Here is a 19,476-nt window from a genome sequence, read left to right as displayed (position 1 = left end):
TATATATATATAAAGATAATAATATTCCCTATTCTTCCAGTGAGTGATAGCATGTCTTCAATAGTTGTGCAAACCTCGTATATTCAAAGGACCTGTATTTTAGAACACCCTTGCCTTCACAAAATTTAAGGTATATGCAGTTGATGAATGTTTGATTTTGTAGCCTTTAGAGAACTATGTTGAGATTTGCAATGGAAGGCCTGGTTTATGTACTTCCTGGCTTGGGACAGAGGGAATAAGCCTTTGTCTTAACAGAAAGTAAGGATCTCTTCCACAGTGCCTACCCTGTCTTGTGAACATTTCCTCCTCTCAAAACTAATGGCTTCTTCTTGATTGCTAAAAAGATGATTATTTGGTGCAGTGGATATCTCCATACTCCTACTTAGTCCACATCCAGAAATCTTAAGTAACATTTTATCAGGCCTTTAAAGTATAGACACCTGCATTCTTAAAAGACTATAAACAATTTCTTTTTGGGATTATTGTTCTCTTCAACTAAGTTGCTTAAAGCATTGTCTTAAGTATTTCCGCAGATATCCCTGGTTATATGTTGAATTTTCTTCTTGGAGTGTAAACCAAGTTAGATAGCAATCTAACCCCTCTATTTTCCAACTTTCTTCTTACTGCCAAAAGTAACTCTTCCAGTGAGCAGCATTCTGACTTAGTTTGTTAGGGAACTTATGTCTTTGACATGTAAATTTATCTACTCAGTTTTTCTACAGAGAGAAAAGTATTTTCAAAGTATTCCTAGGTCAGATTTCTGTGGCAATCTCTGCTGTTATCAGTAAGAAGGAAATTTTGTGTTTGCATGTATTAACTCCTATACCGGTCTCAGGATTTCGTGGTACTTCCTGGATGTAAATTAAGAGCCTATGTATCTTTTTTCTTTTTTTTTTTTTCCTTGTGGTAAATGTGAATCTCTTCATCCTGTACAAAGAAACCCTTCAATGAGAAGAGATGCTAGTAGGTGTTCTTCGACAGCTCAGAGATATGGCTGTTAGTGCAATCAATTGGTATGCCTCTACTGGCATCTGTCATGTCATAGAAAGGTCAGCTCATACCACGCTTCGGTTAATTGGTTTGTCACAATGTGGCATCCCACATTCTCACGCAGAATGGAGCAATAAGTATTCAGATTCAAGTGTGGCTGCACGTTACACCTAGCCACTGATGACTGCTGAATTAAGATTGCCTGTATCCTGAGGGAAGAATTGGATTAGAACAATCTATGTTCCCATTGAGTACAGTCTGAGGCACTGGGAGTGCTAAGCTCTCTGTTAGTGTTGCCACATCACAAAAGCAGTTCTGAAAAAAAACTTCTACTTTTTAATGTATAAATGCAGATTTTAATTTTGTGGCTGTCTGCAGAATATGAAACTATATCTCAGCATAGCTGAATATCCACCTACACTTTAACACTTCCCTTTGCAAAAAGCTTTTTAAATTGTCTGTAATGATAGCAGGCAGATATAAAATTAAAAATGCGATGGCTCTTTAAATATGTTCTCTTGAATATCCCTACATGTTTGTAATTAACTGCTTTAATGACCTCTTTCCTTTAGTTTTAGTTTATGCTTTTTTGGTGGCACAACAGATGATAATAAAAATGTTTAAATCTACTACAAGTTTTAAAACTTATTTCAGCATCTCTGCTTTTTTATTACATGCCTTATCTTTTAGGAGAAAGAAAAAATGGGACAAAATGTCTTGTATTAAAATGCCTGTCTATTAGGATGTCAATTGGAAAAGTGAACATGTACTGTATTTCCATACTGATACTAAGTATGAGCATCGGGGAACATTCTTTTTGCCTATAAAAAGACTGATCACATGATCATAGCTGACATTTAGATGGATAATTATTCAGTAATGTAATATTAGTCATCTTTTTTTTTTTCTCCTATGTTCATATAGCTACAAGATGGTAGTATATAAGACTTCCTCTTATATCACAGGTTTCAGGTTGTCCTTTTAAACCAACAATTTCTTTTGTTCTTCTGAAAAGACTTTTAAGTGTTGGAGTGTTTTAATAGATTACGCATATCACATCTAAGTGAGGTGTTAGAGTATAAGCTGTATTCTATTTTTCTGTGACCAATATATAAGAAAATAACAGAATGAAAATTATTACAAAATTAATGCCATTAGCTGTAAAAACTTATTTTTGCATTATGTGAAGTACACAAAATTGCATGCATCTATCTCACTGAAGAGACAGATGGAAATTACTTGTCTTATGAACATGACTTTCTTTTTAATGACAGTGTGGAGGAGTGCCTCAAAGAAGACTAAATACCTACAGAATGCTAAGATTATTGAAAAGTAACATTTGTTTTAGGAGAAGACATGAACCAACCCGGTTCTAAGATAGTGTGTCTTTATGATGTTGTCCTATGTATGTCCTCTTGGGCTGCCTGATAATTCATCTATTAGCTAACTACCCAAAATCTCACAACCCGTTTATGACATAAATTTATAAAATAAAAGAATACTAAATATTCACTAGTTTCTCATCATTGTTGGCTACTGTATTATTAAGATTTATTTTAAATCAATTTATTTTTATTCAGATCAATCCAGAGTTTTGCCATTCCATAGTACTGGCCTAAAAGTAGTATCTCTTTGATAATTGATGACTGATTTAAGTGCAAGTTCTACTAGTACTTAAATTAAAAATGAAATCTTTTGGGGCCTTAATGTTAAGGTACTGTTAAAGCGAAACAGCTTAAACTTTTATAGCACCTTGTCATTCTGAAGTATTTCTAAGTATTTTACAAAATATTAAAAGTTAATCTATCCTTGAGTGCTGATACTTGTATGTAATAATTTAGATCTAGCAAGAAGAAATCAAAGTGTTTAATGCTTAGTTAGCCTCTCTTTTTCAGTCTGATGTCAGAAAGGAGACGTATTACAGTGAAACATGAAAAGCACCTCATTCCAGAGGGTCTGTTCTAGGATCAATGCATTTGTTAAGGCCACGGTAAAGACCTGTAGTAGTTTTCTCCAAATCTTTCACTTAAAGGTGAGTTTCACCTTACAGTAACAGCTGTTCAATACAAAGTGTTTGTAAGAACTTGTATGCATCTGTTGGAGGGACAGTACATAAGAACTAATTTAAAATACCTTGTGAACTTCTTTGGCACCAGAAAAAAAAGATCTTTTTTGGTTCTGAATAGATAAGTATAGTCTGATTGGCTACAAGTACAGTGAAGTCTAAAGCTGACTTACTGGTATGCAATTCCAAGTAACTAATTGTTAAATGCACTAATGATGTCAAGTTTAAGGGGAAAACTGTTATCAGAAAAAAAGAATGAATGCATGATTATGCCTCTCCCTCTTCATATGTATGCATACACCTCCACCATTTTGTCTTTATCATATGCAAATTCTTAAGCTGAAAGTTACAAAAACTCCACATTATATGATGTCTTCAACTTCAGCCACAACTAAACAGAAGTCATTTCTGCTTTAGATGTGACCTCTTTATTGCTGGAACCTAGACAGATGCAACACTTGAAGTGTTGAAAGGTGACTATATAGATTGTGTGGAGCATAATACTAGGAATAGCTACAGCCTCACTAGCTTCAGTAGCTTCACCAAAGACTATTGTACTGTGGATCCTACCAAATGTGACAGTATATATTTTTAGTTAGGAGCCGTGCAGTACTTTTTTCTGCTAGTGCATCACCCTCCTGATATGCTAATTGAAGGGCAAGCAGAATTGACCAGCTAATGTACTGACTTTAAAAACAATAGCAATTGATACACAAGATAAAATTTTAATCTTTTTGTTCTAATATGATTTCTGTCTGAATTGTATAAGTTGTGTAAATAGATGTAAATTCAGAAAGTCTTTTGTGATCAGAGGTGTATTGTTATACGTAACAATATACATAATGAGTCCTTGGTAAGTGGCTGTTGAATAATCTCAAGTAGATAGCAGCCAGTGAGCCAAAGGTGTTAATTTAATATAGCACTAACTTTCTTAATCTAATCGGCATCACTGAAAACATCCCCCTGTCCACCTGCTTTGGGAGAGCAGTCTGTGTTAGATGCTTCTGTTGGAATCTGGTTGTTTCAGAATGCCCAACCTACAAAGACAGAAAGGCGGTCACCAGTTTACCAACACCACACATGAGCCTAGGTTTTATTAACCAAGCTATGGGAATGGACTTTTGTGGTAATATCCTGTTCCTGTTTCCTCACGGAAACATGCAACTGCTCAAAATATCAGTGCACTGAAATGTAGAAATATGACTCGCCATGCAGAATAATGGCAACTGGCATATGATTTATCATCCCCCATCATATGATGAGCTAGAATATTATATTGTCAATATAGCATGTCAGAGCCTTTGGAAGTAATTTGCAGTATCTCTTTGTAGTTGTTTACAAGATGGAGTTGGGGGCCAGGCACTTTTTATTAACGGAAAATGGAGGTTTCATTGCTCAGTCATTACAGTATTTTCATGGTAATGCTCCATGCTAATCTGCTGTATTTAGGCAGTTAATAGGATAAAAAGCTTCTGGGTAGAAGACTACTGTCTTCTATATTTCAGAATTATACTAACTTCCAGTTATTAATACTATAATCCCAAGGTTTCCACCAATATAAATGTACTGTGAATTGATGAGAGGTCAAATTACGAGAATAAATTATAGTGAACTTAGCGTGTTTCATTATAAGAGAATCTGTCCTACTTCGTAAGTGAGTTTTGGGGGTTTTTTTCCTCTTCCTAAAAGATCATGGAACAGTCAGGGTTCATACTAACACCTCTTTTGTGTGCTTCAAATACTCAGTGTCTTATTTTTATCTTTATTGTTTCTTTCCTGTTATGTGAACCTCCTAGGAGATGGAACTGAGCGGAACGATTCAGAAAGCAGATTATCCAGAAGAGGGCAGCCTCAAACAGAGGAGGATGCGTAAGTGTATTAAGTGTTTTGTGTGTGCAGTGCTCTGACTTTTATTTATGAAAGGTTAATATTTCATACAGAACTAAATTAATAGTGATTATTTTTTAATACTTGTAATTCCACTGGATATTCAAAGGCACTGAATGGCAGGCTTACAGTTATAGGTACAGATTAATGCAGGGTTTGCAATACAACTGTCCAGCCCGTTCTGTCTTTCACTGGTAGTGTGGGGCATATGACAGTGTTAATTACAGGAGTCACACTCATATACATACAGGAGTCACTACGCAATGAGGTATCATAATTAAACTCCTGAAAAGAAAGTATGTTTTGCCTTTCCAGACTCTTCTGAAAGTGTACATTCCTTTACCTTGTTTTTGGAAGCATTAACTGCCAAAGATACAGGGCCAGTCATGCAGGACACTTTTTGATTAAAAACTAGCCACAGATGGTCATGGTGAAACTTCATTTTTGCTTTACAAAGTCTTTTAAAATGCTTGTCTTTTCTGCCACAATCTTATTTTAAGCTATAAGATTTCTGACACTAATGGACTTCGGCCAGTACAAAGTTAGTAAAGCACTTAAATAAATGTTTCAGGTGAAATATCTGATGAACTGCTTTCCTAAACTTGATAGATGTGAGGAAGGAGAAGTGACAAAATGTATTAGAAGTAAGGCTGCTAGTGTCTCATGTTGTCAGTATTCCTTGATCTTTTCTGTTATGAAAAACATACTTAATTGTTTACAGCATTGCCAAACCTCAGCTGAAAAGTGAATTGAAATTTTCTGTGCCAGCGGTGAGGTGTCAGGCTAAATTTGTTATGTATTTCAGCCAAAACAAACATACCCACACCTAAGAGTTAGGCAAAGGAAATATTTGTTTAATCTGTGATAGAACTTGGTGAAAAAGTGGAAAGTTGTGAATCTCTCTATGTTGGATTGTATCAGGGATGCCTTTTGTCTTTATGGGAAGTTACCCAATTTGGAAATCCTGGAAGTTATGAGGTTTTTTTTAATATGGAAGTTGTGTATGCTCAGTAAAACTACTTGGAGTTTAAGCTTTAGTCTGACTAAAAATCTGAAAGTTTCCTTCCTCAGTGAGCATGTTCATATTTCTTGCTGCTAATACAATACTATCCTAGATAGTCCCCCATCCATTTCCATCCTTTTTACTCAACTGAAATTGCATTCACCAGGGACTCTTGTGATCTCTTATTAGCAAAATTTCAAAAAGAAATCTTTATTCTCATTTTTCTTCAACATTGTCTACATTTTTGTTCTTGAAATCTTATTATCCTTTTGTGTTGTCCTGCCTTTTTAGTTGATGCTTCAGCTTGTCCTCTGGTGGAATCTTAACATATATCTTTGACATCCGTCCAAGAAAGTCTAATTCACAGCACAGCATTAACATGGCTAGACCACATATCATCTTCTCTCCTCTACAACATTATTTGTTTTTATCATTCTGTGTAATGTGGCTGTCCTGTATTTCATTCAGGCCCAGTGCCTGTGCATCCAATTCAAATTGTTATGTAAATTATGTCTGTAAGGTCTGGGATACTTCCTCTCCAAAATCTGAGGTGCGTTTCCTGTTACCCCAGTTTGTCACTAAGAGCTCACCTCTCAGTGTAATGCAAACCTCCATTGCCTACATATTCCCTTGTTGGCCAGCTTCTTTGTACTTTCCTTGTGTTCCTACTTCTGACAACAGGTCATTGCTGTAACTGCTGTTGATACTGACTGGAAGAAGTGTCACCATGCTAGTGCAGTATTCATGCAGGCCAGTTGACCAACTTGAAAAGAGTTGGAGTTTTGTACTGGAGTGGGTTTCTTTCATCATGTTTAAATATACATAGATTCTGTTATTTTGCTTCTGTATTCTGTTGTATGTACATGGTGAGTTGATCTTGGCTAGACGCCGGGTGCCCATCAAGCTGCTTTATAGCTCCCCTCCTCAGCAGGACAGGGAGGGGAGAAATTAAGATGGAAAAAAACTCATGGATCAAGATAAAGGCAGTTTAATAAAGCAAAAGCAAAGGCTGCGCATAGAAGCAAAGGCAAACAAAAGATATATTCTCTACTTCCCATGAGCAGGCAATGTCCAGCCATTTCCTGGGAAGTAGGCCTTCAGTATGCATAGCCGTTGCTCTGGAAGACAAATGTCATAATAATGAATCCCTCCCGCTTTCTCTTAGCTTTTACTGCTGAGCTGACATCATATAGTATGGAATATCCCTTTGACCAGTTTGGGTCATGTGTCCCAGCTCTTTCCCCTCCCAACTTCTTGTGCACCCCCAGCCCGCTCACTGGCAGGGCGGTATTGCTGCAGTTTGGATTAGTCCATGACAGATGTGCTTCCACCCCTGGGGCAGTCAATTGCAGGTGTATTGGACACCCCTCCATGTGAAAGCAAACTGTGGCCTGCACTCTGCTGCCAAAGGAATTGAAAAAAATACATCGGCAATGTCAGTTGTAGCATAGCACTTGGCTGCCTTTGACTCTAGTTCATATCAGAGCTCTAACATGTCTGATACAGGAGCACTCAGTGGTGGCGTCGCTTTGTTCAAGCCACGATAGTCTACTGTTAACCTCCACCCTCCGTCAGACTTTTGCACTGGCCATATGGGACTATTAAAAGGTGAGTGAGTCTTGCTGATCACTGTCCAGTTGATGAATCAGCTCATGGATGGGAGCCAGGGAGTCTCGGTTTGTGCGATATTGCTGCTGGTGCACCATCCTGGTAGCAGTTGGTACCTGCTGTTCCAACTCACAGCAATCCCACAACAAAGGGATCTTCTGAGAGGCCAGGCAGGGTACACAGCTGTTTGATCTTCTCTGTGTTAACAATGACTATGCCAAAAGCCTACTGGGTACTCTCCTGAAGTAGTCTATGCCAAGGATACAAGGGGCCTCTGGGCCGGTCACAATGGAGTGCTTTTCTCACTTGTCCCCTGTTAAGCTCACCTCAGCCTCCAGTACAGACAATTCTTGGCATCCCCCTGTCACTCCAGAGACCCAGATGGCTTCCATGCCCTATACCCCGATGGCACCAGCGTAAACCATGCACCAGTGTCTGCTAAAGACTTATACTTCTGTGGGTCTGATGTGCCAGGCCATTGAATCCACAGAGTCTGGTATACCCAGTCATCCCTTTCCTTCTCCTGGCCAAAGGCAGGGACCCTCTATTCCTGTTCCTGGTCAGAGTATTCACTGCCTGACCCTTGCAGTGCCAGACCAGAAGTCCTCTCACCAGGATCAAGGGAGGTGATTTCAGTTCTTCTGTGTCTGGGACATCGCTGATTGCCACCTTGCATCTCTACAGCAACTAAGCTGTTCTTGGGTGGGCCCTTCTTAACAGCTGTTTTCCCTCTCAGTTAGTGTACATGGGCTTCCAGCTTAAAGGTGGGCTCACCATCCCACTTTCTCATATGCTCCCCTTGGTCATGCAGGAAGAACTAGAGTGTGTGACACGGAATGTGCCTGGGGCCCCTCTTGCCCTCTGACCAGGGCAGGACAGGACTGATTTCTTGGGGCACCCCGATAGCCAAGGTGCTGGCCCATAGGGATGAGGAGGTACAGAGATTTTCTTCAAAGTTTTTGAGCCAAGAAGACACTCTGTCCATGATTGGTGTATCCATATCCGGGCAATACATCACTGCCAAGCTGTTAGAATATGACGCTGGGGCACTTTGAATCACCTTCCTCCATATGGCCCATGTACACAGGACATCCTCTGGATCTCTGGAGACATCATCATCATCTAGATCACTGTAGATGACTTCAGCACCGCTAATTCTCTTGGGTACTGGATGCCTTCATCTGCTTTAGTCCACTTTCCTGGGGAGTTCACAAGATCTTCCTTGAATGGATATCTTGCCCTCACACTTGAGACATGCTGTCCCCAGAGACTGCAAATTGCTGTCTCTTTTCCAATTCCTTTCTCAATTCCCTGGTTTGTAGCAAGGGGTCCCAGTTGTTGGGCTTCCTTTCCTTCCAACTGATAACTGTCGGCCCCGTTATCCCAGCATCAGAGCAGCCAGGCAGCAATCTGCTTACCCGGCTGGCAGATGTAATCTTTCCACATGTCTTGAAGTTCTGATGAGGTCAGGGACCGGGTAGTTTCCGCTTCCTGTCCGAATTCTCTCACTCCTTCCTCCAATTTCTTTGCCAAAGGACCACCTTCTCAATCAAACCTTTCCTCTGCTTCCTTCTCCATCACTAATCAATGATATGGACCCCTTGTTTTCCTCGTCCACTGTTTCTTTTTCACTACTGGGGCAGTTACTGCAGTTGTTGTTGTTTGGGTCCTTGCCTCAACCACAGTCCTCTGAGAGTACTGAACTGTGGCTCGATAGAATCATAGAATCATTAAGGTTGGAAAAGACCTTTAAGCTCATCAGGTCCAACCATCAAAAGGCACAAGCCAGGCCCCAGTACAGTGCTAGATAGAAGCTGCTGGTTTCCATTGGGGTAGGCAAGGCACCCTTCTGTCAGGCGGCACATCAGTCTGCAAGGGTTGCTTGCCTGTTCTGGTGTAAGGTCTCAGGCTATGGGAGGTGATAACCACCCTAGGAACCTACCCAAATCCTTCCACACACCCTGCCATCCAGGGACCGGCTGCCTCAGGGCACATTTCAGTATCGCCTCACCCAAAAGTTGCCTTCTCTTATACCAGGACGACACCAGATTCCACAAACCCCATAATGTGCTAACAGTGTTGATTAGTAGTATTAAACAGCTCACGTAAGGGTGAACAAGGACCTTGGGAACTGTATAATAACGCCATCCACACCAGTCCCAGGTAGGAAAAGGGATTCCACAAGATAGCTCCCCCAGCACAGCAAGGCCGTCAATGCCAGGGCAAAGCGCATAGCCGTTATTTGTATTAACATGTTCCTACGCTCAGCAAAATAAAGAGATAAGCAGCGCAGCCAACAAACTCCGTGAGCAGCACAGGAGCTTGCCACTTAATAACTGCTGTACCTATAGCTATAGCATGCTTAATACAAAACTGCTGTTGTCTGTCTCACGCCCCACGTTGGGCGCCAAAAAAAGGACTGTGGTGGGTTGGCCTTGTCTGGACACCAGGTGCTCCCCGAGCCACTCTATTACTCCCCTCCTCAGTAGGACAGGGCAGGGAGAAAAAAGATGGAAAAATACCATGTATTAAATATTTGTATCACGGTTGTACCTGGTGTCCCAGGCGAAAATTCCCTTGCGGCTAGATGGTTTATGCATGCATTTATTTTTTTTTTAACAAATAATATTTGTGACATTTATTGAACTAAGTGTTATGTTTCTTATGTTTGAAGTTGTAGCTTTTCTTTTTGATTATTGCACTTGAACTCTCAATGTGTTTGGGATTTTTTCTCTTAATGGATGCTTTCCCTCACCATTAGCTTGAAATTTCTTCATTGTAGGACAGTAAGTATCTTCTAAGTGATGGAGTTTGACAGATAGTAGAATTGTTTGGATGGTACGTTAGTAAAAAATAAAATCTTCAGTTATACCAGTGGAAACTGATTAATTGGCGGGTTTTTTTGGGTTCAGTAAATCCCTTGGTCAACACATATAGACTTGTTTCTTAGTGACAGCAACCTTGAATTGCAGAACAATTTGAGTAATAATAGTCATCATTGACATGCAAATGTTTGCATTCAATAATTCAGTATGTTTTTAAAAAATTGCCAGATTTGCAGAAGTCAGTGACATGCCAGTAAAACATATTTATAAAGTAACACCTACACAGTAATATTCATGTGAACTTCCATACACTTTATTTTTACAGGTGGAAAATATATTGTACAATACACTGACATTAGCATTTTCTTTTCAGCATAACCTTCTATTCCCATGTTGAAATACAACAGTGATAAGTTTTTCTCATACTGTAGTTCTGTTTCTAAATTTGGGATTTCTTGTAAGGGTAATTCTCCCTTCTGTGAGAGGAAGCAGTAAATAGATTATTTCTCTGTTGTCTCCATTTGATTTCAATGTTTACATGGTTCAAAGAGGAAATAGTCTAAACATTCATTGTAGGAATTTTTTTCAATACATATTCAGTGCAAATCTTTAATCATGCATTAAAGTCTGCCATTTAATCTGATTGGATATTATTTTAATTTTTATTGCAAAACCCATTAAACTCTGAAAGCTGACCATCTTTACACTGGTAGTAAAATATATTCGTGGTTTAAAAGCGGAGATAGTACAACAAAGCTGAACAAATACCATCACACGATGTTTGTCCCTGTTGGGCTCAGTTTTAACTTCTCATGTTTCCTATGGCTACCAAGCAGTGTCGTACAGTCTTAGAGTCCATGGGTTTGGGGAGCTCGTCCTCTTGATTAAATTAGGAACAAATCAGTTACATTCCTGTTTTTACCATTGTCTTCCTGCACAATCATAAGAAAATCCTCTAATATTGCTGAGCCTGAGTTCCTATCCTTAACATTAGGATATATGTATTTTTGTCAGTTGGCATATAAATCCTAACCAAAGGCAAGTTATATTTGGTGTTATATGACACAGTTGGGTTGCACAGCCCATCTGTTCACAGCTTATCTAGATCCATCCTTATTACAATGTGAGGAAACTCTGGGAAACATTGTAAACACTGATTTTCAGCAAGTGGTGATGGCTAATTGAAAATGTTTATTTTAACTTTTTATGCAGGTTCATGGAATTGCACTCCAAAGTGAAAAATTCATTGGTTAGAATTCTGAAAATGAGAGCAAATCTGACAAGCCTACAGGTCTGATTTACACTGATTTATTTTTTAATCTACTTTTAATATAGGATTTGAAATAAAAATGAAAATCTTATCTGCAACATTTGAGTTTTAAGGAATAGGGAAGCAAATGAAGTATGTGAAACAAGGCAGGTTTGACTTGGAAATCCAGAAAATGCAAAAGAAACCACAGTTTGTTTTTTTTTAAACTAGAGGAGTTGCTTTTCCAAGCACACCATTTTTGATTTGTATCACTCCTCATTTTGTACATGAAGAAAAGCATATGAAGTAGTTATCAACTATTATTTACAACTTGAAATATGAATTATTACTGCGTAGATTTTTATGTCCTTGAAGATTAAACATCCCTTTGTGTTGAAGTGATTGTACTATTTAATTTACCACTAACGTATCATCATTTAATAGTCTGTTTAATACATGCTAAAATGCAAATCACTTTTCTGTTTTATTCACATTTTGTTTCCTGAATAAATTTAGCACAAGGTTGGTTGCTGTATATCAGTATCTGAGAAAATTCAGTGTACTCAAAGTATTGTGTTGATTTATTTCACTTGCATATGTGGTCTGACAATGTTTTGTTTACAAAAAGGACTAATACTAATTTAAAATATTTTAATTGAAATGTTTATTTAGAAAACTCTATTGAAAAATCTTTTCTATTTGTCCTGAGATTGATAGTGTATGGTTTTAGGTCTACCATGAAATGCTGAGGAGTGTTCAACAGAATCTAAAACGTTTGTAGATTTCGATTTTACTAACATATTATAGCAAGCTTGTACATGTGCCAAGATTGCTTTTCTGGGGGTCAAGTGTTAATCTGTTTAAACAGCTGAAGACTTACGAATGAAGCGTAAATAACAAGAGATTTTTAAGTAACACTTTCAAAGGCACCTGAATGCCATTTTCAAAAATAGCCTATGTTCTTACACCTTTAAACTTTTTAGTCCCGTTGACTTTCTGTGAGGTGGGGTCTCATGCACCATCTAGAGCTTATGAAAAATTTCCAAAAGTTCATTCTTTCAGATGTTTTTAATAAGTTGTAGACATCTAAGTAGTTAGTTTAGGAATGAGATCTAACAATGTCTTTAATTATGGGTTTGTTTTTTTTTTCCAGGCTTTAGAGGGCAGTAGAGAGCTTGAAAATATTATTGGTGTCTCAGACTTGTCTTGCGTCTTGCATACTGAAGTGCAGAAAACCCAAGTATTAAGTAAGGAGGTTTTTCAGTAATATTTATCCCCTTTATTACAATCTAACAATGATCACCCCAAACGTTTCCTAGCGTCATACCCCACTCTGTGCTATAATGGAGTGTTATACCCCAGGACTCCCGAGTTCTTTTGGTCAGGACAAATGCACCTTAAATGTCCTTGTGCATCCAACCAGGGACATAAAAGAAAGGCAACCCCAACGGCCGCTCTTCTAACTCACAGGCACAGATGGGGAGGAAAAACTTGCAAGAGCAACACCTTTTCTTATGTAAATAGTTAGATACTTAGTGGGTAGTTAGCTAGTGATTAGACTAAACGTTTGCACTTTGATTGCATTGCCTTTCTTCTCTTTTTGCAAGGAAGTTGTTTTGTTTGTTTGCCTGTTAGGAGGATTAGGCTGAATATAGGTTTCCAGGCTTTAAAAACTGCTATGCATGTGTCTTTAAATGATGGACATACCACATGCTTATTGTGTTGGGATAAGCACACTTTACAGGTGGCACATCTGTAATACTTCTCCAAAGGAACCCAGAAAGCCAAGTATTTTCCTTTATATGTGTCCATTTTTTAGGAAACTTTATATCCTTACTCCAAGTCGGAGGTCCTTGGGACATGTGAATTCTCAGCAGCAAAAAGTGCATTCATACTTCTCTTTCCAACTGTCTCTGCAACAAGAAGGGGAGTGTGTGACAGGGAAATATTCTAATGCAAAAAACTTGCATTATGGAGAATAGCAGGGAGAAAAATCTAGTGGCTTTCAGGGAGAAGAAATACAAATCTCCCTTACCAGCTTATTCCTTTAGGAGTCCAAAATGGTGGAAGGTAGCTGTAGGCACTCAAGAGGTCCTAATCTTTATGCCTCAAACAGCTTGTTCATTTGTTTTCACAATAGCAACACCTTTTATCTGTACCCACATGGCATGTTTGTGGTGCAGGTGTGTGTCTCCTACCACTACTTCTCAAAGGTTCGCATATATAACATTGTTCTTGTAGACTTTTCATACCAACCTCTGATAATCTAGTTTCCCGCTGAGTGAGGAATATGAATAATATATGCATGTACATAGTCCCTGTGTCCAGTCTTTGGAAAAGCAGACAAAGAAGATAAAACAGTTTCTTAACCTGCAGAAAATGTGATGTTTTGCCAATATATATTATTTTACAACCGGTCTAGTTGCTCAGTTTTCTGCGGAGTGTAAAAATGCTGGAGCTATAGGAGAGCAAAACCTAGGGTGACTGGGACTGCTGCTTTGTTCACAGTTGGAAACGGTGGCCAGTAAAGCCACAGGTGCTAGAGAATTTTTCCTACCAAAGAGCACTGCGACTCTTCTAATGCATTAGGTGCATGCGCCCCAGCAGTGGAATTTATGCACCACACCATTCCAGCAACTCCTGTTGTTTAAATTACCATTTCTTTCCTAACTTGTATTTCAATGCTCATTCGGTTTTCTTTTTGCATGTGTATACGCTGTACTAGTTCCCACTGTAATGCATATAACCAGATGCTTTCTTACACAAAATGAAGTGTTCTGAAAATAGTCGGTGTTTACATTACTACCCTACACTGTGGATAGGGCAGCAAGACTGCCGTATCCAGGAGAAGGCTGCAAATGAGATGTCAGACCTATTGTTGACATTTTCTGTTAGGTTCACTCTGTTAGCTTCTTGTTGCTTTCAAGATGGGAAAGAATCATCCTTTCCCCCATCTCTGAATTGGGCACCTGTCAGCACTAGAAAACAAAAAATGGGAATAAAATGTGGTACGAGGCTCATAAGCACAACTTCTCAAAATTTGGTTCATTTTGAAATTTTTTTTTTTTTAATTTATTTTTTTGAGCACAATCTGTAGGTAAGGGGTTTTTTTTGTCATCGCTTGAAGAAAAAATACAAGTGCTTTGCAGGTAAAAAAGGCAGCATAGGTATTATTGTCTTTGAAATCTCTGGGGTGACATTTATTGATTTCAGATTTATTTATTTGACTAGTGAATCAAGCAGAACAACTGCAGCTGTTGAAAAAAACCCATGGAAATCTTCCTGCCCGAGGTAAGAAACTTTTTTATAACTCCTGTGTAACACATGTTTTGATGATTCCTTTTAGTTGATGCCTTCTTACTTCTTTCCACTTGAAATAAGTTGGGTAACCTTTAGTATGTGAAAATGATAATAATCAAACGTGTTTCTTCTGAAAACTTTGGCGCTACTCAGATGTAAATTTCATCTTTTCGGCTATTTTCGTTGTATTGGGGATTTCTCCATCGAAGTGTAAAGGAGAAAGAAGTTATTAATGATCTTGCACTTGAGGCATGGTCTAGGAATAAGTGCAGTCAGGTCATAAGAGTTTACATACCTTTTTATCCTTGTTCTTCCTTGCTCTCCTCCTTCCCTCTGCATTTTCAGTGTATAAGCCAAGTAGCACACAGTTTTTGCAGGAAAAGCTTTGTCACCTTATATGTATCGTGAGATATTTAGCACACTCCAGGGGACTGTGAAATCCTAACTATTAGGTTTCATCATAACTAGTGCTGTGAAAATATTTGAAGTTGGTGGCATTTAATATAGTGTGGCCCACATAGCCACTTCAGTCCCTTGTCTAGCTGGGAAGGTGGCGGGGGGCATACACGCAAGATTTATTTTTTTTCTCTCACACCCAGTAAAGTCAACAAACATTCACCGCTGATATTCTGGTATTTCTGTTATCTTCACGCATTCTATCTCAAAACAGAGGAAAACCAGAATCAAAACTGGTGATGGCATCTCTACTGCTTTGTCTGTCAGCTGTCCCAACCAGCAGGGCCGCTTCATATCACAAGCAGCCCCTTTGATTTTGGTTTTATTTGCTCTTCCATGGGCCTTAATTCTTTCTGCTCTGGGCAATTCTCTTAAGGGAAAGAAAATTGATCAAACTTAAGTTTCCTTGGCTCCAGCAAATTATCACAAAATGAAAAGGAGTGACATCACTTTTTAAGGAATTTGGCTCATTTGTGCAACCTGCTATTTCTGATTTACAGCTCCCTATGTCCTTATGTTCAAATGATCACAGCCCCTGTCTGGCACTGATAACGGTGAAGGCTCTGGGCCATTGCAGATTTAAACAGTCATTGCTTCCTTTGTGCACTGCTTTTTAACGGTCACCAGGATGTACGTTTATAGTTCCATCTTTGCTCTAGAAACTAGCTCGTAACGCTAAGCATGTATCCAGTCTTGTTAGATGAGAAATTAGATATTTTGTGAAAGTAGGACAGAAAGTGGAATTATGAGCTTAAGTTGACCAACTTTGATGAAGTTTCAATGTCAATTTTGCTTTAATAAAGAATAAATTCAATTTTGCAGTCTTGAACATGCAGTACTAGGAGAGGTGAAGATAAAAGAAAAGCATGTGGAGATGTTTTCCTTTGCCTTTAGTTTTGGATGTGGTTTTTCGTAATGATTTTTAATTAGTTACGCTCAAGACTTAAAACTTATGACTGTTCTGTGGCTTGATACAGATGGAATGTCACATTATCATCACATGGCAAGGCATGAAATTTATTTACTTTACATAAACAACCTCTACTTAAAACTACTTAATGCAAAACATTCCTTGCTCAATGGGCAGCATTATGTAGGACTCAGTATATCATTTTGTGTGACCAGCATAAAAAATGGCATCATTGTTTGTCCATGAGTAGCATTTACAGTAAACAAAATGTTTTTGAATAGAATGTAAGCAAACTGTAAAGCAGCTGCCAAGAGATGAAATCTAGTCAGTATGTTGCAGTACAAAACATTTCTTTATGTGTTTTGAAAATAAATACATAGGTTGTGATATGCATATTTTAAAGGAATAAAATTTAGTAAGTTCAGAGTTTCAAGGAGTGAAGATAACATTCTAAGCAGGAAAGCTATTTAAGCTGGTTGTTACAAATTACACTAATACTTTGCTTCCCAAAAAGAAAAACACTGGCATAAATTATGTCCATGACTCTGTCTGCTGTCCAAGTGAGAACAAGAAGAGAGTGTTACAGAAGATCAAATACTCGCAGTGTTAAGGAAAACTATTTTCAGACTGTATCTTGTAATGAAATTAAAAAATACTTTCTTTTCTCTGTTGTTCATCCTGCCAAGGCCATGGGCAAATATGATCACATCTATGAAGTTTAGTTCTAAACATTCCTAAGTTTCATATTGTTTTTAATACAAGTGACTGAAGTTTGCACTCTTTGCAAGAGTAGTGGTGGCCTAGATCAGGCTTAACTAGATGAATTTTCATTTAACGCCACTTTAAATTACTAATGAAAGCAAAACTGGAGAGATTAGGGACCAAGTAATACTGAGTTCCCACTCGCCAATCCAATTTTCTGTGTATATATGGCAAAACATAAAATCCCATTTCAGAAACACTGCAAAATATAGATGCCTCCTTAATAAGCAGAGTTCCTTCTCAAAACCCGTAAGATGGTAAGAATACAATATCCCCTAAGTTTATCCCAATTCATGTCAGTTTGAGTTTGGACTTTGTGTTGGGTCTTTGGGTACAAGCAACTAAATAGCTTGGGTCTGGATGGCTGGTGAGTTGCTGTGAGTGAGGGTAAATCAAGTTTACAGTATATTTTTACCTCATTCTCAAAGTACAATGTGTTTGTTGACTTTTAGACATACTTGGGTGTCTGTCTCCCACCTGTCCTTCTTCCTCCATTGGGATCTTCTGGGGAAAACGGGAATACATAAGACTTCAGATGTATATTTTCAGGAACGTATCTGTGGATTTTTCTGACTGTAAAAACCCTAACCTAAAAAAGTAAGGTTTTTTTCTCAGCCCAACTTTGTAGTCACTTGCAGGGAAAAGATGTCATTATACCTTTTCTGGGAAAAGTAAGTCTCATGAAATGGCTAAGCAGAAATTTATTAAATGAACCGAATGAATTCACAAGTAAATTTATTCAGAAACGGAGTTTCTTTCCAGAGTTTCCATTCCTGGAGAGCAAATGGAACAAACACCATGATTGCCTTTGCTTAAAGCAAATACTCACTTTTCAGGGAAATGATGATCTGCATGCAGGGGCTGGACCTAGGTGTTGGGAAAGGCCTTTTTATCTAACAAATCTGTAGGCCTCTTTCTTAAGAACCAGTGCATGAGCTGACTGTAAGGATGAACCACATGCTGTGGTCTGTGCGAGCCCTGCTCCTAGGCATTTGTGATAGAGGCTTTTCTGAAGTTCAGTTCTCCACGTTCTTAATCTGTTTGGAAGAAGCTTCTAATGCTGACACAAACAACAGTTCCTTAGTTCTACCAAGGTCCTTTCGGTTAAATCCTAGGCTTCTTTCCAGCAAACATTTGACAAGATCTCTCCAGCAGCCTTTTTGTGGTGTACATTATCTCTAAAAGTAACAGAGATGATGCTGAAGGACTTTTTTTCAAACAGATTATTATTAGATGGAGAGTTAGAGCTTGTGTTTGCAAAACAATATGCTTACTTCAGTTGTTCACTTAACACTAAAGGTCAGGTTTGGTGTTTTGCCACACGTCAGAAATGTCTGCTCTGAATTAATGTCCCTGCATAGTGTTTGGAAGAGAGATGATGGTCATCAGTACTCTTGCACTTAAGTCCTGCATCCAGCCAAGATACGAGTTGCCCTCTTGGCCTAGTCAGAAAGGCTGTAAAACTAAGACAGAAATTTGAAACTGGTGAGGGGTCTGGAGCACAAGTCTTACGGGAAGCGTCTGAGGGAACTGAGGGTGTTCAGTCTGGAGAAGAGGAGGCTGAGGGGAGCCCTCATTGCTCTCTACAACTACCTGAAAGGGGGTTGTGGCGACGTGGGTGTTGGTCTCTTCTCCCAACTAACTAGTGGTAAGACGAGAGGAAATGGCCTCAAGTTGCGCCAGGGGAGGTTTAGATTGGATATTAGGAAAAATTTCTTCATCAAGAGGGTGGTCAGGCATTGGAACAGGCTGCCCAGGGAGGTGGTGGAGTCACCATCTCTGGAAGTGTTCAAAAAACGTGTGGATGTGGCACTTCAGGACATGGTTTAGGGGACATGGTGGCGCTGGATTAATGGTTGGACTTGATGATCTTGAAGGTCCTTTCCAACCTAGTGATTCTGTGAAACTGAATTACGAAAATTAATATTTTCAGAAGGTCTGAAAATACACTCGAAAGCCTGGTATTCAATTGCATTCAAGTTCAGTCAGCTTAGTCAACCTTATGCCCAAGGCTGCGTAGGTCAGAGCTGACGCTTACACAGACTACATCTGTAATGCAACTGCAGTATGGAGTACATACCTGCCTTTACCACAGGACAGAGAACCTTGGGCCAAGAGATTTCTCATGGCCAAAGGTGGCACGAAGGGGCTGCGGGCTGGCAGCACTTTGCAGGATTTCCTCTGGAAGAGCAGTGACCGTGACTGGCACGACTTAGGGCCTTAAGAGGCAGGCGAACGGCAGAGATCAGAGAGCGAGATTGTGCAGATGCACTGCACATGTTCCCAGCTGGTAGATGACTCCTTGGAACTGAACCCAGCTGATGGAAGCGAATATTATGTTCTATGTAATTGGTGAGGCAGCTTCAACCGTATGTGGAGTGGGAAAGGAGCCTGACCTTGTTCATCTGCTCTTCCGTGTGG

At 39.0% G+C, this 19,476-nt stretch overlaps 1 protein-coding gene across 1 annotated transcript; it reads left to right on the top strand.

Annotated features, from left to right (window-relative positions):
* The first annotated feature begins 957 nt into the window (after positions 1-957).
* ITGB3BP (integrin beta 3 binding protein (beta3-endonexin)) lies at positions 958-19,279 on the top strand. The gene is made up of 6 exons (XM_010297564.1): positions 958-1,078; positions 4,852-4,924; positions 11,591-11,669; positions 12,781-12,874; positions 14,859-14,918; positions 19,122-19,279. The coding sequence occupies exons 1-6, from the start codon at positions 958-960 to the stop codon at positions 19,277-19,279; spliced, it is 585 nt and encodes a 194-aa protein (XP_010295866.1).
* The last annotated feature ends 197 nt before the right edge of the window (positions 19,280-19,476 follow it).

Source organism: Phaethon lepturus, unplaced genomic scaffold (assembly GCF_000687285.1).
Source record: "Phaethon lepturus isolate BGI_N335 unplaced genomic scaffold, ASM68728v1 scaffold1012, whole genome shotgun sequence".
In the NCBI taxonomy this organism is placed as follows: domain Eukaryota; kingdom Metazoa; phylum Chordata; class Aves; order Phaethontiformes; family Phaethontidae; genus Phaethon; species Phaethon lepturus.
The sequence above is the reverse complement of the archived record's forward strand: the minus strand, read 5'-3'. Positions and strand labels throughout refer to the sequence as shown.